Source organism: Rana temporaria, chromosome 7 (assembly GCF_905171775.1).
Source record: "Rana temporaria chromosome 7, aRanTem1.1, whole genome shotgun sequence".
NCBI lineage: Eukaryota > Metazoa > Chordata > Amphibia > Anura > Ranidae > Rana > Rana temporaria.
This window is the reverse complement of record NC_053495.1, coordinates 62,827,507-62,844,184: the sequence shown is the minus strand read 5'-3', so window position 1 is coordinate 62,844,184 and position 16,678 is coordinate 62,827,507. Positions and strand designations below refer to the sequence as shown.

Here is a 16,678-nt window from a genome sequence, read left to right as displayed (position 1 = left end):
GGTAAGTCAAGTGGTTTGGACTTCTTTCAAAGTTCCTCCTGTAAGTGCTCTCTTTGAAACTATATATTGGTACTAATATATAATAATAATAATAATAGGTACAGTATATCTTTGTGTTGGCCTGGAACCACCTTGGAAACCCCCTTGGACTTGTGTCTGTGGGCAGACAAGGGAAATTCCTGGATCAGCTGCTGTTCTGGCTACAATTTCAAGGTCAGCAAGTTGAAAATGTTATCGTAGGTGGATTTTTTTTTTTGTAGACTACAGGAAGCAACCACTTCCAGCCTAGGCCTCTACTGGTACTTCAATAGAGAACCAAGGCTGATGCACTTAATTACTGATGTCCTATCTGCTATTATTCTTCTGTCCCAATGTACCCCGCAGATGCACTGGCCATATAGGTTCTGTGACCCCCCCCCCCCCCACCACGGACTGCAGTTGTAGGTATGCCCCACTTCAAACAAAGCTTGAAGGTGGATATCATATAAACTGCCTAACAAACTTATTGCTGCCTTTTTGTTTGGTAAATATACAACTGAAATAATTGGTTTAGAAGTACAAAAAAGGTTATGTAGACCTCCCTGTTTTTATCAGGGACTAGAAATCAATTATGACTTGAGCTATAGACTATAAAAAAAAGTTGTTTAACAAAAGATAATGGGCAGGGCTGACACCACTCAGTCATTGAAATTGCTGTGTTGTCGGCCCATAATAGATAATTGAGCTAATTGCTTTTTTTGACAGGTTAACATGTATATTTCTATACTTCCCAGAGATGAATACATGCATATGTGCACGTATTGCAGAGATGTACTCACAATTTTTATACATTTTTTGCTTTAAAAAAAAACAACAAATCTTAAATGCATGACTACATTTTTAAAGTCCTATGTTGGAAATGAAGAAGGGACCAAATACTGTTTAACATTTTTATATGTGTAACTTTTTGCAGGTACAGCACTTGGGAACCGGAAGAAAACATTCTGGATTCTCGCCTTATTGTGGCATTTGAACAAAAGTAAGTATTTTATTTTTTTGTCACTTGCCATCTGTAACAAAATTAAATTCTATAAGGCACATTCCTAGTGTCCTGGCTCTTCACCAATGATATGGGCGTTGGGTATGATTTACAATGGTCACTATGTACCCGATTTTTAACAAGGTCATTTACAAAAATTATATAAATTGATCTGGAAAGCAGCAATTTTTTCTGAATGTTTTGAAGCTTGTCTGTGAATTTTGGAATGGATCATTTGAACTGTATTGTTTAGATTATTTTGATATCATTACCATGACTTGCTTTTGATCTCTGCTTAATCTTGTTTTCTGTTTGTACAGAGAGAGGGAACAGGAGATCTATGGACCAAAAAAAAGGGGTCCAAAACCAAAAACGTTCTTATTAAAGGTAAAAAAAATGTACTTTTTAATTTTTTTTTGGTTAAAGGTTAACTCCATCTTTTAGACCATAGTGTATGTTGCACCAATATTTAGGGTGTAAATGGCTACATGGGTGCATTTTTATTATTTTTTGCAAAAGGTGGACTTGGCCTTTTTAATGTACTCACTAGTTGCAGCATGTTGGGCTCTGTTCACACCTATGCGTTTTGTTTTCAGGCAGAAAGTTGCACGACTTTTGACGTGATTTTACTACAATTTTGCACAGATCAAAAAGTCACCAATGTAAAAAGCAGAAAACGCACAAAGTCTGCCAAAAAAGAAGCTCCTGTACTTTTTTGAGCTTCTGGCGTTTTTGTCATGAGAAAAAAAAAAAAAACTCTCCGATGTGAACAGGGGCTATTAAAATGAATGGGATTTGTCTTGTTTGGCGTTTTTTAGAGCTGAGGCTTACAACAGAAAAACTCCCAAAAATGGCTAGGTGTGAACAGAGGCAATACTAAATACAATACAAATATTGAGGAAATATAGATACATTTGCCTGTCTGAATTCTCCAGCATTTACTAAAGCCAACCATAGGCGGTTTGAATCTCAGCCGGTTCAGCAGGGACCAGCTGAGAATTCAAACCATGTATGGGCAGGCTGAACCTACCCAAGTTGATCAATCGCCTAACTTTTGGTATAACCAGCCTGTCGGATTTTACACACTATTGTAGCTGCTAGCCGTAATCACTGTATTCTCCCAGCTGGAATGGCTTCTCCTGCCAGGAGAACACAATGGCTCCATGGCAGGGATTCCCCCATCAACACTGACTGTGTTGCTGGGGGGATATATGTAGTTGCAGGACAAAAAAAAATTGCTTGCATTTATGGCTGCCTGATTTTATTTATAGATATATAGATATATAGATATATAGATATATAGATATATAGATATATAGATATAAAGATAAAAGTTTGGCAGATAATGCTGCTGAGGGAGAAGCCAAATCAAGGCATTGGGTGAATCTGCATTGAGTATGAATGCAAATGCTTTTACCAATTTAAAATAATTGGATTCTCCATCTTTGAGTAAGAATTATGTCTAGGGGAATCTTTTTAGCACATGTAACCATTTTTGCTTTATAAATAAGTGAATGGAAAAAACAAAACTAGAACAGGCTTGTTAAATTCGAATGAAGGCGCAGGATGAGTTAAGCAAAATGATCCTTAAAGGGACGTGTTATGTAGAAGGGCCACACCAATATAACTGGAAAAAGTATACAATTGTGGGCATTAAGATTTCCAATAACCTGTAATAGGTGCAAGGAAATAATTGATAATCCTATTTTGTGTCCTTCAGTCTTCCTAGGTGGCAGTAATCTATGCAGAATACTAGTCAGTAGATCCATGTCCAAGGCGCATCTTCAGACCCCCTCCCAGTACTATGTACAATAAGAAATGTAATGTAAATTATGTGCAGCTTAGAAACACATTTTGTGTGTGTGTGTGTGTGTGTGTGTGTGTGTGTGTGTGTGTGTGTGTGTGTTTTTTTGTTTTCTTTTTTTTATTGTTTGCCCATTTGGAATCTGCTACAGACCGTAGTAAGATTCTGAAAATGTTTTGCAACATTATTTCAGAAAGAAGCAGTTTACTTGTAACTAATGTTCTGTCATTGTTAACAGGCCAGAGCACAGGCTGAAGCACTTCGTATAAATGATCTCCACTTTGGAGTTAAACCAGGCTCCAGTGGCTCCGCTAAGTTGCACTCAAGTGCTGCTGTGCATCGATTAAAAAAGGACATCCGACGCTGCCATAGCATGTCCCGTCGCCCTCTTCCCCGTCCAGACCCTTCCGCACCTTCTGGAACTAGTTCTGGTCTACGCCCCCCTGTGTCACCATTTTCAGAAACTGTGCGAATCATCAATCGCAAGGCAAAACCCAGAGAGCCAAAGCGTAATCGAATCATTCTCAATCTAAAGGTCATTGATAAAGCTGCAAAGCCACCTCTAGGACGCCCCAAAATTCCTTCCCGAAATAGGGTGATTGGTAAAAGCAAAAAGTACAGTGAGAGCATGTTGCGTAACCAGATTCGCCACATAAAATATGGGTCGTTTTCACTGTACAACAAGCCAGCCCTTCGAGGCCCAGATGAAGAGAAGGCAGATAATGAAAGCACTCGCCAAGGCTTAGAGGATGAAAGCTCTGCCACATCTGGGTGTCCTTCTCCAGCTCCATCAGATGATCGACCCCCTAAATTGCTGCCTGAGACTCTTAGCCCTGCTGTTCCTGACTGGAGGGAATCTGAGGCATTAGATCTTTCTATACCACCAGAATCCTCTGCAAGCAAACGTGGGCAAGGGGAGCCTGAAGAATCTGAACCAGAAGAGGAAGCTGGAGATTGGCGTCCAGACATGTCACCATGTTCCAATGTGGTGGTGACTGATGTTACCAGTAACCTGTTGACCGTCACCATCAAAGAGTTTTGCAATGCACAAGACTTCGAGAAAGTAGCAGCAGTAGGCAAATAGAATAGGAGAAGGGCGAATAATAGGAAATATGTACAACAATTTAAAGATTGTTTCACTCTAAAGCTTGTAATGCACCATCCTATATCCTCTTCCTACAATCTTATGATCGTGTATAAGGATGTACTAAAAGATAGTACAACCTATACTTCATTGCCCAGTATGGCAAGATTAAATGTACAATGTGATGGCACTTGGTCCGAGGATCTACACATGTCCTCTCCACCCCATATCTAGTTTAACATTGCATAGCACAAAGAAAACAAAATTAACTGTATTTACTATATTTGCTTATATTGTCATGGCTGCTAAGCACAGAAATGAATTGTGCATGTATACTATGTAAGAGCTATAGCTTGCTATTAAATCAGACATTACACAATTAATTTATATAATACACACATGTGTTACAGCCTACTTGCTGAAAAAACTCTTTAGGATTGCAGAACTAATTGAGGGAGTAACATTCAAAGCACTATTTAAAGGCCCCTGTTAATGCACTTCATAAATTTCCTAGTTTAAACCTTGGTCTGGTTTGGAATGGAACATACAGAAGTTTTTGACTTTCCAATATCAAAGTAGAGAAATAAGCTCATAAGTAGTTCATGGAAGTAAGCAAGCCATAACTGCAGGTGGGCAGAATGAGGCAAAAATGAGTGTTGCAGAAAGATGAGCGTTCTCCATTATATCGATATCAGATTTTGATTATAATAAAAATAGTTGCATTTTAGAAATAAGGGATGATAATCTATGCATTCAGCCCTGTTTTCAATATAATTTTATGCTGTGCTATCCTGTACACTAATGTGTACCTTGGCCAGAGCGCAAAAAAGTGATAAGGTGTTGGGCTAAATTGAATACAACGATGTCTTTAATTTGGGCCTAGCATCATATTATTTTAATGTTCTTTGTATGCATGCTACATGTGCAATTGTATGCCTGCGTATCTAGAGATCACAGCACTCCCTTTAACAATTCCCTCATTTGCTCTTCTTTCCAGGACAGCACAATATGTGTCCTGTCATCTAGGGTTAGCATCTAATTTCTGAACTGATATACTGGCTCAGAGATGACGCAGTCATATACAGTGCATCCAGAAAATATTCACAGCACTTCACTTTTTACACATTTTGTTATGTTACAGCCTTATTCCAAAGTTGATTAAATTCATTATTTTCCTCCAATATTCTACAAACAATACCCCATAATGACAACGTGAAAGAAGTTTGTTTTGAAATATTTGCAAATTTATTAAAAATAAAAAAACAAAAAAATCCCATGTACAGAAGTATTCACAGCCTTTGCCCTGACGCTCAAAGTTAAACTCGGGTGCAACCTGTTTCCACTGATCATTCTTGAGATGTTTCTACAACTTGATTGGAGTCCAACTGTGGTTAATTCAGTTGATTGGACATGATTTGTGTAGCGCCCCCTTCAGTACAGGCGCTACGCTAAAGTTAGTGGGGAATGGGAGAGTTAACCTGCTCCCATTCACAATTTGTTTAAATTTTGGGACTGTCATTCCAGAGACGTCCGCTGGGTCAGTCTGTGGTCCAGAGATGCAACGCCATCCCTGGCCAGCAGTTGGCACCAGAGTGGTTCTGGCAGAGTAAGTTTCTCCAGCAGCCAATCAGAGGAGCTTTTTCCCTCATGGGGTGTGCTGGAGAGGAGTATATCTGGGACAGGTGTCATGTGTTCTAAAAATCTTCGCGGGTCCCTGTTCCAGGTGCGGCATCCACCTTCAGGGTGCACGCATCCATGGACCCCGCCGGCGCGGCCCACCTGGCCACAACTGCAGGCTGCGAAAACCCTCATCGGGAGGTAAAAAAAGGAACCCCAGTGACTTACTGGGTTCCCGGTTCTATTGAGAGGATTCCAGGCTAGAGGCCCAACTAATCGGGGATCCGGTGACCAGAGTACCGACTGGTATGTTGTTGTCATCTGGTGACCATCGCAAAAATCTACTGGGAGGATTCGCTCTATTTGTCTATCTAGCTCAGTTATTGTAATTGGCCCGCGGCTAGGGGCCCTACAGCCAGGCCTGTGAATGAGGCCTGTTCCTCCCATAAGTCACAAAAGTCACGTAAAGGGCTATGACCACGAGAAACAAAATTCTCTGGTCTGAACAAAGATTGAACTCTTTGGACTGAATGGGAAAGCGTCCTGTCTGGGGGAACCAGGCACAGCTCATCACCTGGCCAATACCATCCCTACAGTAAAGCATTGTGGTGGTGGCATCATGCAGTGGGGATGTTTTTCAGCAGCAGGAACTGGGAAACTAGTCAGGATCGAAGGAAAGATGAATACAGCAATGTACAGAGACATCCTTGATGAAAACCTGCTCTGGACCTCAGACTGGGCTGAAGGTTCATCTTACAACAGGACAATGACCCTAAGCACACAGCCAAGATAACAAAGGATTGGCTACGGCAGGGTTTCTTAACTCCAGTCCTCAAGGCGCCCCAACAGGTCATGTTTTCAGGCTTTCCATTATTTTGCACATGTGATTTGATCAGTTTCACTGCCTTGTAATTACCACAGCTGTTTCATCTGAGGGAAATCCTGAAAACATGACCTGTTGGGGCGCCTTGAGGACTGGAGTTGAGAAACACTGGGCTACGGGACAACTCTGTGAATGTCCTTGATTTGCCCAGACTTTGAACATCTCTGGAGAGATCGGAAAATGGCTGTGCACCGATGTTCCCCATCCAACCTGATAAAGCTTTAGTGGTCCCGCAAAGAAAAAAAAATAGGTGTGCCAAGCTTATAGCATCATACTCAAAAAGACTTGAGGCTGTAATTGGTGCCAAAGGTGCTTCAACAAAGTATTGAGCAAAGGCTGTGAATACTTATGTACATGGGATTTTTTTTTTCTTTATTTGTGATAAATTTGCAAAGATTTCAAACAAACATCTTTCATGTTGTCATTATGGGGTATTGTTTGTAGAATTATGAGGAAAATAATGAATTTGATCAATTTTTGAAATAAGGCTGTAACCTAACAAAGTGTAGAAAAAGTGAATCGCTGTGAATACTTTCCAGGTGCACTGTAAATCCTGGTACCTGCCCAGTTCTATGCTGTGTTCACTAGGATTTCATAGAGATTGGCCCCTGCAGCCCCCGAGCTTGTCACCTACAAAAAATTTGCAGTGTGATCACGGGGGGAGAGAAATCTGAGGAAATGCTTCCTCCCTCATGGATCAGACTGATGACATCATCTCGGCATAGGCAAAGTCACTTGCCTTGAGCTTCAAGGACAGCTTTTTAGAAATAATGGGTATAGATTTTGTTAAATGGTTGTTTCAGCGTATTGCAACATGTCAGAAAGGTATTTACACAGACTTGTAAATTTACAGTCCACTTTCAGCTCTCAAATTTAGCCCACCAGATCTCATGTGCCTCCCTTCTCATGATTTAGTCTGTCCTATCTCCTGTCTCTGACCCACTGTATTTAACAGGCTGGGCTATGAAGACAAATAATATGGCATTGCCTTGGCCAAGTAATAGTTTGTTCCATCACATTTTATATCTAAATATATTGTGAATGAAGGCTTCAAATTCCAAAATTTCAATAACAATCACAAGAACGTTACTACTGGTGCTGTGCTAAAATGAAAAGTTTTGGAATGGTTCTGTAGCTCGTAGCCTTTTGTTCAAATTCAGAATTTATTATATGTTAATTGTCTTAAAGAGTCCTATTCTTCTTTTTTGATACAAAACTTGAAAACAAGCTTTTGAGTGAATACATCTTTTAACATTTCGATATGGAGAATCTCATACAATGAAATGGGATCTTTGCAATGAATTCAAGGTCTATGGTGTTCTAGAATTACTGGTGCTATACACCTATTTATGTCCTTCCTTTTTTTTTATTTTTTTTTTCTGGGTGGTTGTAAACTGCATGGGTAAAGTGGTTAGCCTGCTTCTAGCTGTAAAGTGACACTGCTCTGCAATGCTTCCTACGATTTTTCAGTAATGGGAAGTTAAGACAACACCTGGTGCTAATATCCCAGTATACTTTTCCATTTATTAGATATTGAAGGAAAAATTGCTTTCAACATTGCATTTGTTGTGTATGCAGAGAGTGGTAAAGAATAGTGTTGCTGTTCTTTTCAAATGGGCACAAATTTAATTTGTATACTTAACATTATCCTTCTGTTTAACTTAAGTCTGAAATATATGAAATGGTTTTGCAAGGGAAATTGCTAAAAAAAAAAAAACTTTGCTTTCTTGGTGCTAAAGTCAGAGTATATCTTTTATCTTTTTTGTGTGTTTTGTTCTATTTTTATCAACAAGTTCTGAAGGATTTAAGAGTTGAATGAAATGGCTAGCTAATAAGTGGGGCATTGTGACCTGTTTTCTAATCTGCTAAATTAACATTTACATCTTTTATACACCCAGCGCAATTGCCCTGGGTGTAAACTGAATATCATTGGTTGAGATTTGTGTTAAACGCAAAATGATAGTGTGTGTGTTTTTGGGGGGGTGGGGGGGGGTTTGTTTTTTTACACTGACCCAGTCAGATCTTAAGGCTGGGTTCACGCTTATGCAATTTGTATGTGGGTTTCCCTGCATCCAATTTGCATGACAGAGTGTGTGACCGACTCTAAATGGAGCCAGTTCACATATCTCCGGGGGGCGGCCGCAGAGTGCACTGCAGAGAAGGGTCTTGTGCATCTTTTGGCTTCGTTTTCAGGTCTGCATTCAGGTAAAAATTTGGACCTGAAACAGTGAACAGGGACGCATCGGACCCCTTGCTGCAAACCGGGCTGCAGATAGTGTGAACCCAGCCTCAGATATAAAGTTCTCTTCAACCCCAAAAAGAATGTTACTCAAGCAAAAATACTTATTTTTTCTCCTCCTCTTTTTGCCAGTGAAAAGCTTACACTTGATTGGGTCAAAATATGTAGGTTTTTCGGTCCTTTTAGTTCACTAGCAAATTTTCAGATTACACTGTTGCATATTTATCATTGGATGTTAAAGCTGAGGTTCTGTATTTTGCTGTCCGAGACTCGGCAAGGGCATTTTAAATGTATTATTGCTGAATTTTCTATGTAAATAATTTACATTATTACAGATAGCTAAAAGCCCCTTCTTTAGTTCAAGATAAACTAATACACAAAAGAAAAGCAACTTGCACTTTTTTATCAACTTGACTTTAATTTGCTGCTTTTCTTGTTTTGTTTTTTTTTGTCAGATAAGTGAAATATTTTACCAGTATGTTTTTCAATGAAAGCTTTTCCACGTTTGTGAACTAGAAAGAAATTAGTTCTAAATGATTATTATCCACGATAAATTATTGCACTTACTTTTCCGTCCATTATAAAAGATTCTTGTCTGGCCCTGTTCTTCCTCCTCCTCCTTCTCCTCGTCCTTCTTTGATGGAAAGTGCAGCAGTTTTACTAACTTCAAGCTACTGTCAGTCTAACGATCAGTAAACAATTGTGCACTTTCATAGTTCTAATATTATAATTTTAAAATGTGTACAGCAAAGTTTGTGGCCGAAGAACTTATATGAAATATGCACTTGTGCATTGGACACTTTCCTTCTATAAAGTATAGGCATCTATCAAGAAGGTACCAACAGATCTGTCCAGTCTGTTAACTAAACTGCAAGTTGGATGTTTTTTTTTTAATGTTCACATGTAGTACTCAGTCTAGTTTAGTGTTTTTATATTTGTGAAATATAATGCCTGGTAGGGTTGACACCTGTTTTTAAGCTGAACTGCACCAAATACTTGCATGCAAAAGGTTTAAATGCTTTCTAAGTGTAATATTTTGTAATGGTCAACCATTACCAAAGCAGAAGCTGATTATTGAGAAGAGCCAGTTTAGGCACTCTGTGGATCTCCAGTTGTCAAATGGCGCCATGTTTGCCAGCAATGTTAGTTTTGAAGTGTTTTTCAATGGGCAACAGGGCCTGTCTGTGCTTCTTTAGACTAGTAGTATTCTGGAAACAATGGGATTTATATTGTGTCTTGCTGTTATCTGAATACCCAGAGAATTACCAAAACGGCTTGGAAACTGTATCAGAAGTCTAGTAAGGGACTTTAGAATAAGATGACTTTATATTACGACTTTATTGACTTTATTGCATTTTGACTTGTGATTGCACCAGATTTTAGACTTTTTCTGTTTCGGCACAAGCCTTAATTCAATTTTACATGCAAAGTATTTACTGTTGCATATGTACTTTCTAACACTGATGTGAACTGTAATACAAAGCTATGCTAAAGTGTGATTTTCTGAAAAGGAGAAAAAAAAGGCAATTGCACGGATAACAAAATGAGCAGGTTATAGCTTTTGCAAAGATGCGTTGTACTTGTACTTTAGTTTGTCTCTTTTGTAATTATCCATGCTCTCATCTCTAAATCCATAGCAACCAGTTATACTTAAATCTCAGAAAAGACCTTGTGTTTTTTTTTTTTTTTTTCTTGTTCTTTCACACAAGGTGCTTGATATATATTTGAAAATGTGCAGCACATCCCCATCCTTTGTGAATAAGACTTTCAAGCACCTTCATGTCATGACTAATACTGCTTGGACGAGTTAATTTTTATTTTTTTTTAAAAAGCAGACTGGCCTTGAAAACCCATTTGGTTTCTCCAAGACCAGGCTCCATCGTGCCAAAGAAAGCAGTGTCTAAGTTGTGGTAGCCTATTCAGTGTAACAGTTCAAACATCCACGGAGTACCAAGAACCCTGCCAGTCAGCATGGGATTGATTAACCTTTCCCACTTTTCATCCTGAAAGTCTGTTACTGAAGTGACTGTTACCTTGTTGGAAAAAAATGTGAACTTGGACAGCTTGCAAAAGAAGCGCGTTAATACTCATCTGGTTGGTGGAAAGTCATATCTTCAATAACCTGTCGATATACCAGAAGCCCTGCTGACATTTCCAGGTTTGTCCCTTACCGCATGGTTCTTATTACCTGCCATTATGTCATCACTGAACGCAATAGCGACATAGTGGCAAGATCTGCTACCGCAGTTCATGGTGCAGGACACCTTCACACACCCAGAAGTGTTGGATAGCAGAAGCACTGGGAGTAATCTGCTTTTTATACAGACTGCTCAAGTGTTTGTTTTATTTATTTTTTTGCACCAAGGCAACAGTTGGACATGTGCAGACCAAAAAAAGTAGTTTTTGATTCATTACCTAATTTTGTTTAGGTAAGATAAATGTTCCGAATTTGTTCTAGGATTGGCTATGATGAGCGACAGTATCAACTTACAATGTTCTTTACTCACTGGATGAGTTTTTCTTACACTGGCATCCCTACTATCCTGAGTGCCAATGGGGCTTTACACCTCAAGCTGGAGCATACTCTGGTGGCCATTGTGAGAAAGACCCACTTATAATGGTCAGATTTGTTGGACTACTTCCCCCCCCCCCCCCTTTTACAGACCGCTAGAAAGATTCTTGTTGTCGGTGGTTACTGAGAGACAATTTTATTTTGCTCAAGGAACCCCTAGCAACCTCCCTGGAGGATCTCCTAGGGTTTCACAAAACCTTGGTTGAGGAAGGCTGCCTTAGTCTCACTCCTGAACTAGTTCAAATTCATCTCTGTGTAGAAGAGACTCCTTGGAAGGTCAGTCTACCCAAAACTTTTATTGGCCTAGTCCTGCAATCTTTTTGTATAGACTGGAAATGACTATTTTACCCCTTGGAGCTGGCTTCTAGGTCCTTTTTTAAGAGGTTTAGGATGCAGGGGGGTGGGGTTTATGATCGCCAATCACGGCGGTCACATGATCGGAAAGCTCCTGATCGCAAGCAGTGATTTGTGAGCTTTCCGGTAACTGCCAGGAGTGTTGAGGGCATTCCTGGCACAGCTGTATCCCACCAATTCACACAAATATTTGGCCACTCAGCACCAAGGCCCAACCCGGACGAGAGGCCACATATTTGCATGCAGCCGGTGCCAACTGGTAAAAGATTCTTTGTTTTAAAAGTAACCTGTAGTAAGGAAATATGAAGGGTGCCATTGCTGACTACTCCTTCCAAAAATGTTAGCTGCCTGGCTATAATGCTGAATGACAGTGGCATCAATGTTTTCAGTCTCTGGCTCAGAACAATTTGTCCTCTGTGCTTGTTTGTTCCACATCAGTATTTAAGCCATGCCCATGAGCATTTTCAGAAATAACTTGGTAATGACGGATTGCTTAATTTTTTGTATTTTAAATTTTTTTTTTATTGCGCCGTAGTAACATGACCTAGTTTTTAGCATATATGAGTCCTGGAAACATATATACTGGAGTCAAAATTCTCAGCAGTAGACTTGCATCTGTGGATATTGGTTCAGAAACATTTTTATATACATGGTTTAAAGAGATAGGAGAAATATTCTTATACATGCAAATTGCATTAGTTTGTAGCCTTTGGTACTCCTTTTGTGGTTCCAGTTTAAATTTTAACTGAAGCTGTTGCCTGATACAGATATATAGGGAAATTTATAGATTTTATTTTTTCATTCAATGATTACAAATTCTGCATGCGTCCTTATAAAGGCCTAGGTCCAGTAAGTGACTGACTTGTACCTTCTTCCCTTTGACATATGAGATGAATAACCTCTTTGCACTGGTAGCTGTGTAGACCACTGCATGTGATGTTTTACCGGGATCTCATCAGATTTCAAACAACCAGTCATATTCCTGCTAATACCAATTGTATGTTCATGTTCATGCTCTTGCTGCAAAACACTTTGGTGTAGACATCTGTTCACATATGTGTGCTTCTGTAAAATGCATTTTTTATTTAAATTTTTTGTAAGTTCTGCTTGCCTCAGCAGTGTTTGTAGCAAAACCCACGTGCAAAAAAAAATCCATGTTAAATTGTGTTTTTGGGTGCTTTTGAATTTGCGTTGCTTCACAATAATTGTGAACTTTCTAAAACATCATTGGAAGTGACAACCACTCTATTCAGCACTTTTTAAGCCTGTCTAAAATATACATAACAATTTTTATGCAACATGCATGTATTTTTTTTTAAGCACATGGGTCTGAGTAGAATAAACTGACATCAATGAGCACTTTTTAAGCTGTGACATACTTTACTATTATTGTTGTGCTTTTGTTGTTCTGATCAAACAGTGACATGTAGCTAACCATATATTTTCATGAACAAGTTGTATAATTTACTGTGCCATGTTTTGTCAAAGCAATCTATCATTTCATCCATGGTTGTTGCATAAAATCTTGTATTTTTTTTTTTTTTGTATAGCCTATGCTTATTGCTTTAGCTGTAAGCATGTTTCATGCCAGCATATGTAATTTTTTTCTTTTAGATTCACTGTGAAATTTTTAACCTGCTGCAATGAATTCATTTTGGTGCTGTTTGAATTTATAAGCTACAAAAGATGTATTAGTAAAGGCATGGAAAACCATGGCTGTTTGCCTTTTAAATGGTTAATGTTTTTCATAATGCAGTATAATCCAAAACTGAGAACTGTTTGCAGGGCTTGTACATGTTACATGAGTGTTTTTTTTTGTGACAGGCTTTCTGTGTAAGCGACTCTAAAGGATTGGGCTGTGTTTTTCTACATTAACTAATGAGGTTTTCTGTTTTTAATTTTCTCTCCTTTTTTACTGTAAGAATAAAAGGAGAAATCTCATTTGGCTTTTTTTTTTTTTTTTTCAGAAAATGTAAAAAAGGCATAATATGTTTTTTTTTTTTTTTAAATGAGCTAAAACACAGGTGTACTTGCCCAACCCGTCAAAAATATTTTTTAGATCTATAGCAAAATCGGGGTCAGGTGTGACATATTTGTAAAGCGAGAAAATTTCAGACATTGCAAAAGTTAAGTGCAATTCTGTTACAATAATGCACAAAATGCATAATGTACAGAGAACGTTTACTGGTTTTATACATGCCTCCTTTTGAAGGAGGCACAGTCTATTCAACATTTGTTGACATCATGAAACATTGTTTGTTCTTCCTTTCTTTTTTTTGTTTTTGTTTTGTTTGTCCTATGAGTTTCAATTGTATTTACTTAAAGGAGTTGTAAATGAATTTTTTTTGCCTAAAATCAATGTCTGCAAGGTAGACAGACAGAATAGTGTAATGATTCTGTTAAAAAACTAGTAAATACTTATTAAATTCCTTCATCTATATCACCTCCGGCATTCTAGTTTCTGTTCTCTCATTCACTTCCTGGTTTGCATCGTTCGTTCATGTAAGAACTACATTTCCCAGTATGCATTGCGGCACACCCAGTAATTCACACCTCCTTGAAGTCTCTAACACGTAGAGAGTGTCCTGCCACACAGATGTAGTTCCCGGGAGGGGGATGAGCACGTTACTGACCACCGCAGTAAACCCTCCCGTCACGGTGGTGAGTAAAATCAGACAAGCAGGAAGTGAACAGAACAGAGAAGAAATAGAGCAACTTCTGAGCAAAAACGAACAATGAGGAAGTGAAAAGAGGAAGGTCTGCAGGTAAAGGATGCCTATTATGGAAAAAAAAATTCCTTTACAACCCCTTTAAGAGGACATAGTCATTTTTACTGTACAATGATGTAACTGTATGAAAGTTGCTTTACAGGGTTGACTTGCTAAAGTCAAATGGGCTATTCAATTTCACAAGTGTTTTTTCCCTTTTGGGGAAGTGATTGTGGTGAAAATTCATTTTGCAAAGAATACCCTATCACTTGCAAGGAACATTTAATGAAAGAACCTTTTTACTTGAATAATGGACATTAGCAGAGTGCCCCTCATTTACTAAAGTAAAGTAAAATTCCCTTGCAAAGTGAAAATTTTCTACAAATAGAACAGCCTAGTTTTCTTTAGTAAATCAACCCATATATTATGCTGCTATCTACATGCCTCATTCGGAATGTGGGCACAGTGTTGGTGGTAGCTGATGAAGGAAGAGGAATATTAATAGTATAATTTTTTTGGCACTATTGAGACTTTAATCCAGTTATGAATATGCTATTTGAAGGGAATACAAGAAATTGGATTTGTTTTTTATCCTGGTTAAGTTATTCACCTGTCTGCCATCTAGCTTTCAAAGCCTGTTGACAAGTCCCAATTTTTTATTTTATTTTTGTGCTTTTAATTACAGTGCCAACTGTAGATGGTCAGTCTTGTTGCACAACTTGAAAGCCGTTTATACAATGCATTAGAATCTACAGTTTTGAGCTGCCTCACAACATGTCCATCGCTTCACGTGTTACAGTTATTATAGTTATCTGCACACCTGAATATCTGTTACACATATTATATTTAGAGCGGTTGTAAATGCTCAGCTTCTTCCCCTTGTTTATTTTAAGAATTTCTATTTTATTTTTTTATACTTGCCTGTTCTGTGCACAGAGCGGCCCCAAACCTCAGCCCACGCTATTGGCTCCTCTTCTGTCGCCACCATAGCAAGCCACTTACTAGCTCGAGGACACCGCACTTAAGATCTTCCCTGTTTGGAATGTGTTGGCATACTGCAATTTCTGTACATTGCTATGGACACCTCTGTTCTCCATTTGGAGTAGAGGAATGGACCCATCCATAGGAAGGAACAGGGGTCATGGAGGGCACATGTTGGTGGCTCAGCATAACCAGCCAGGACTTTTAAAGAAGGCTGTATGTCATTGGCAGAGTTACAGTGAGGCTGTCAGGAGCAGGGCAGCAGGCAGGTACCAATAGGGAATTCATTATCGGATGGTCCATTAGGTTGATTCACATATTTTTTATTATTTCGAAATTTTGCCAATGCAACTCTACAAAAATCTTTGTGCACCTTTTTATATGTTTTTTTTTTTTTATTGAAATACATGCACTGTTGTGTGTTTGGGGGCGTTAAGAATGTACAGTGCTTTGTACATTATTGTATGCTGCAGAAAACTGCATGTTTTACTGCATTCTACAACACTCAAGTCGAAATTCAACAATTGCATTGTCCTTTTTAAAGATTTGACTGAGATGCATCGGTAATTTATTTAAAAAAAACAATTTTTTATCTAGTTTCCAAACCTCCACTGATTCTAATAATAATAATCTTTTTAAAGATGGTACAAACTTCAAAATGAGCACATACAATGAACATAAAAAATGTCGTAATGGTTTGTCATAGATGCATTACATTCTTGGGGGGGAAAAAAAAAACATATTCCCAAAACACAGGTCCTAAAGATAGAAGATGATTAAGTCGACACCTCTCTCAAATGGGAATGAAGGATTCCTCTGTTTTAAAAACAAAAAATAAAATGTATTTTATAATTATTATGTTAATATATATTATATTTTATTTTGTTTTTCTTGCATGGATTGGGGGTGGGTTGTTTGTCTTTTTTCAGATGTATGTGTTTAACTGAAATCATTGTGTGTCAGAAATTGGTGCCTAGCTGGCGATAATAGTCTTGTGGGTTTGATATTAGCAGGCCAAGCCTGCATCTATGTGTTTCTGCTCTGTTTTCTGGATTTTATATATCTGTTCTACTGCATATATATATAAAAATATATATCTATACGTTATATGCTGCACTCAGTGTTTTACCGGATTTCAGGATAAACCATATAAATAAAATTACATTCCAAAAAAGTTCTCTCTCTCTCGTTTATTTATCATCCCCCCCCCCCCCCCCCCACTCAAAAAAAAAAAAAAAGGTAAACTGTTTAAATGTGTATTTTTAATTGTTCTACTGTCAAGAGTCCATTTTCAATTTCAACTGTGGTTGTGGTTTACCTACACTTCCTGTATTGGCAGTATAAACCTATTTGAAAAATTGGTTTCACAGCGATTTGTTAAAAAAATAAATGGATCGATAGATGGAGATTTACCTACT

At 38.3% G+C, this 16,678-nt stretch overlaps 1 protein-coding gene across 1 annotated transcript in view; it reads left to right on the top strand.

The window, feature by feature from the left end:
• The window catches only part of CBX6 (chromobox 6), a 28,852-nt gene extending 24,756 nt beyond the window's left edge, over positions 1–4,096 (top strand). Inside the window, exons 3-5 of the mRNA XM_040359493.1 lie at positions 953–1,018; positions 1,339–1,405; positions 3,061–4,096. Of these exons, the coding sequence (XP_040215427.1) occupies positions 953–1,018; positions 1,339–1,405; positions 3,061–3,906 (979 nt within the window). The 3' untranslated portion in view covers positions 3,907–4,096. The remainder of the gene's footprint in view (positions 1–952; positions 1,019–1,338; positions 1,406–3,060) is intronic.
• Positions 4,097–16,678: the final 12,582 nt, after the last annotated feature.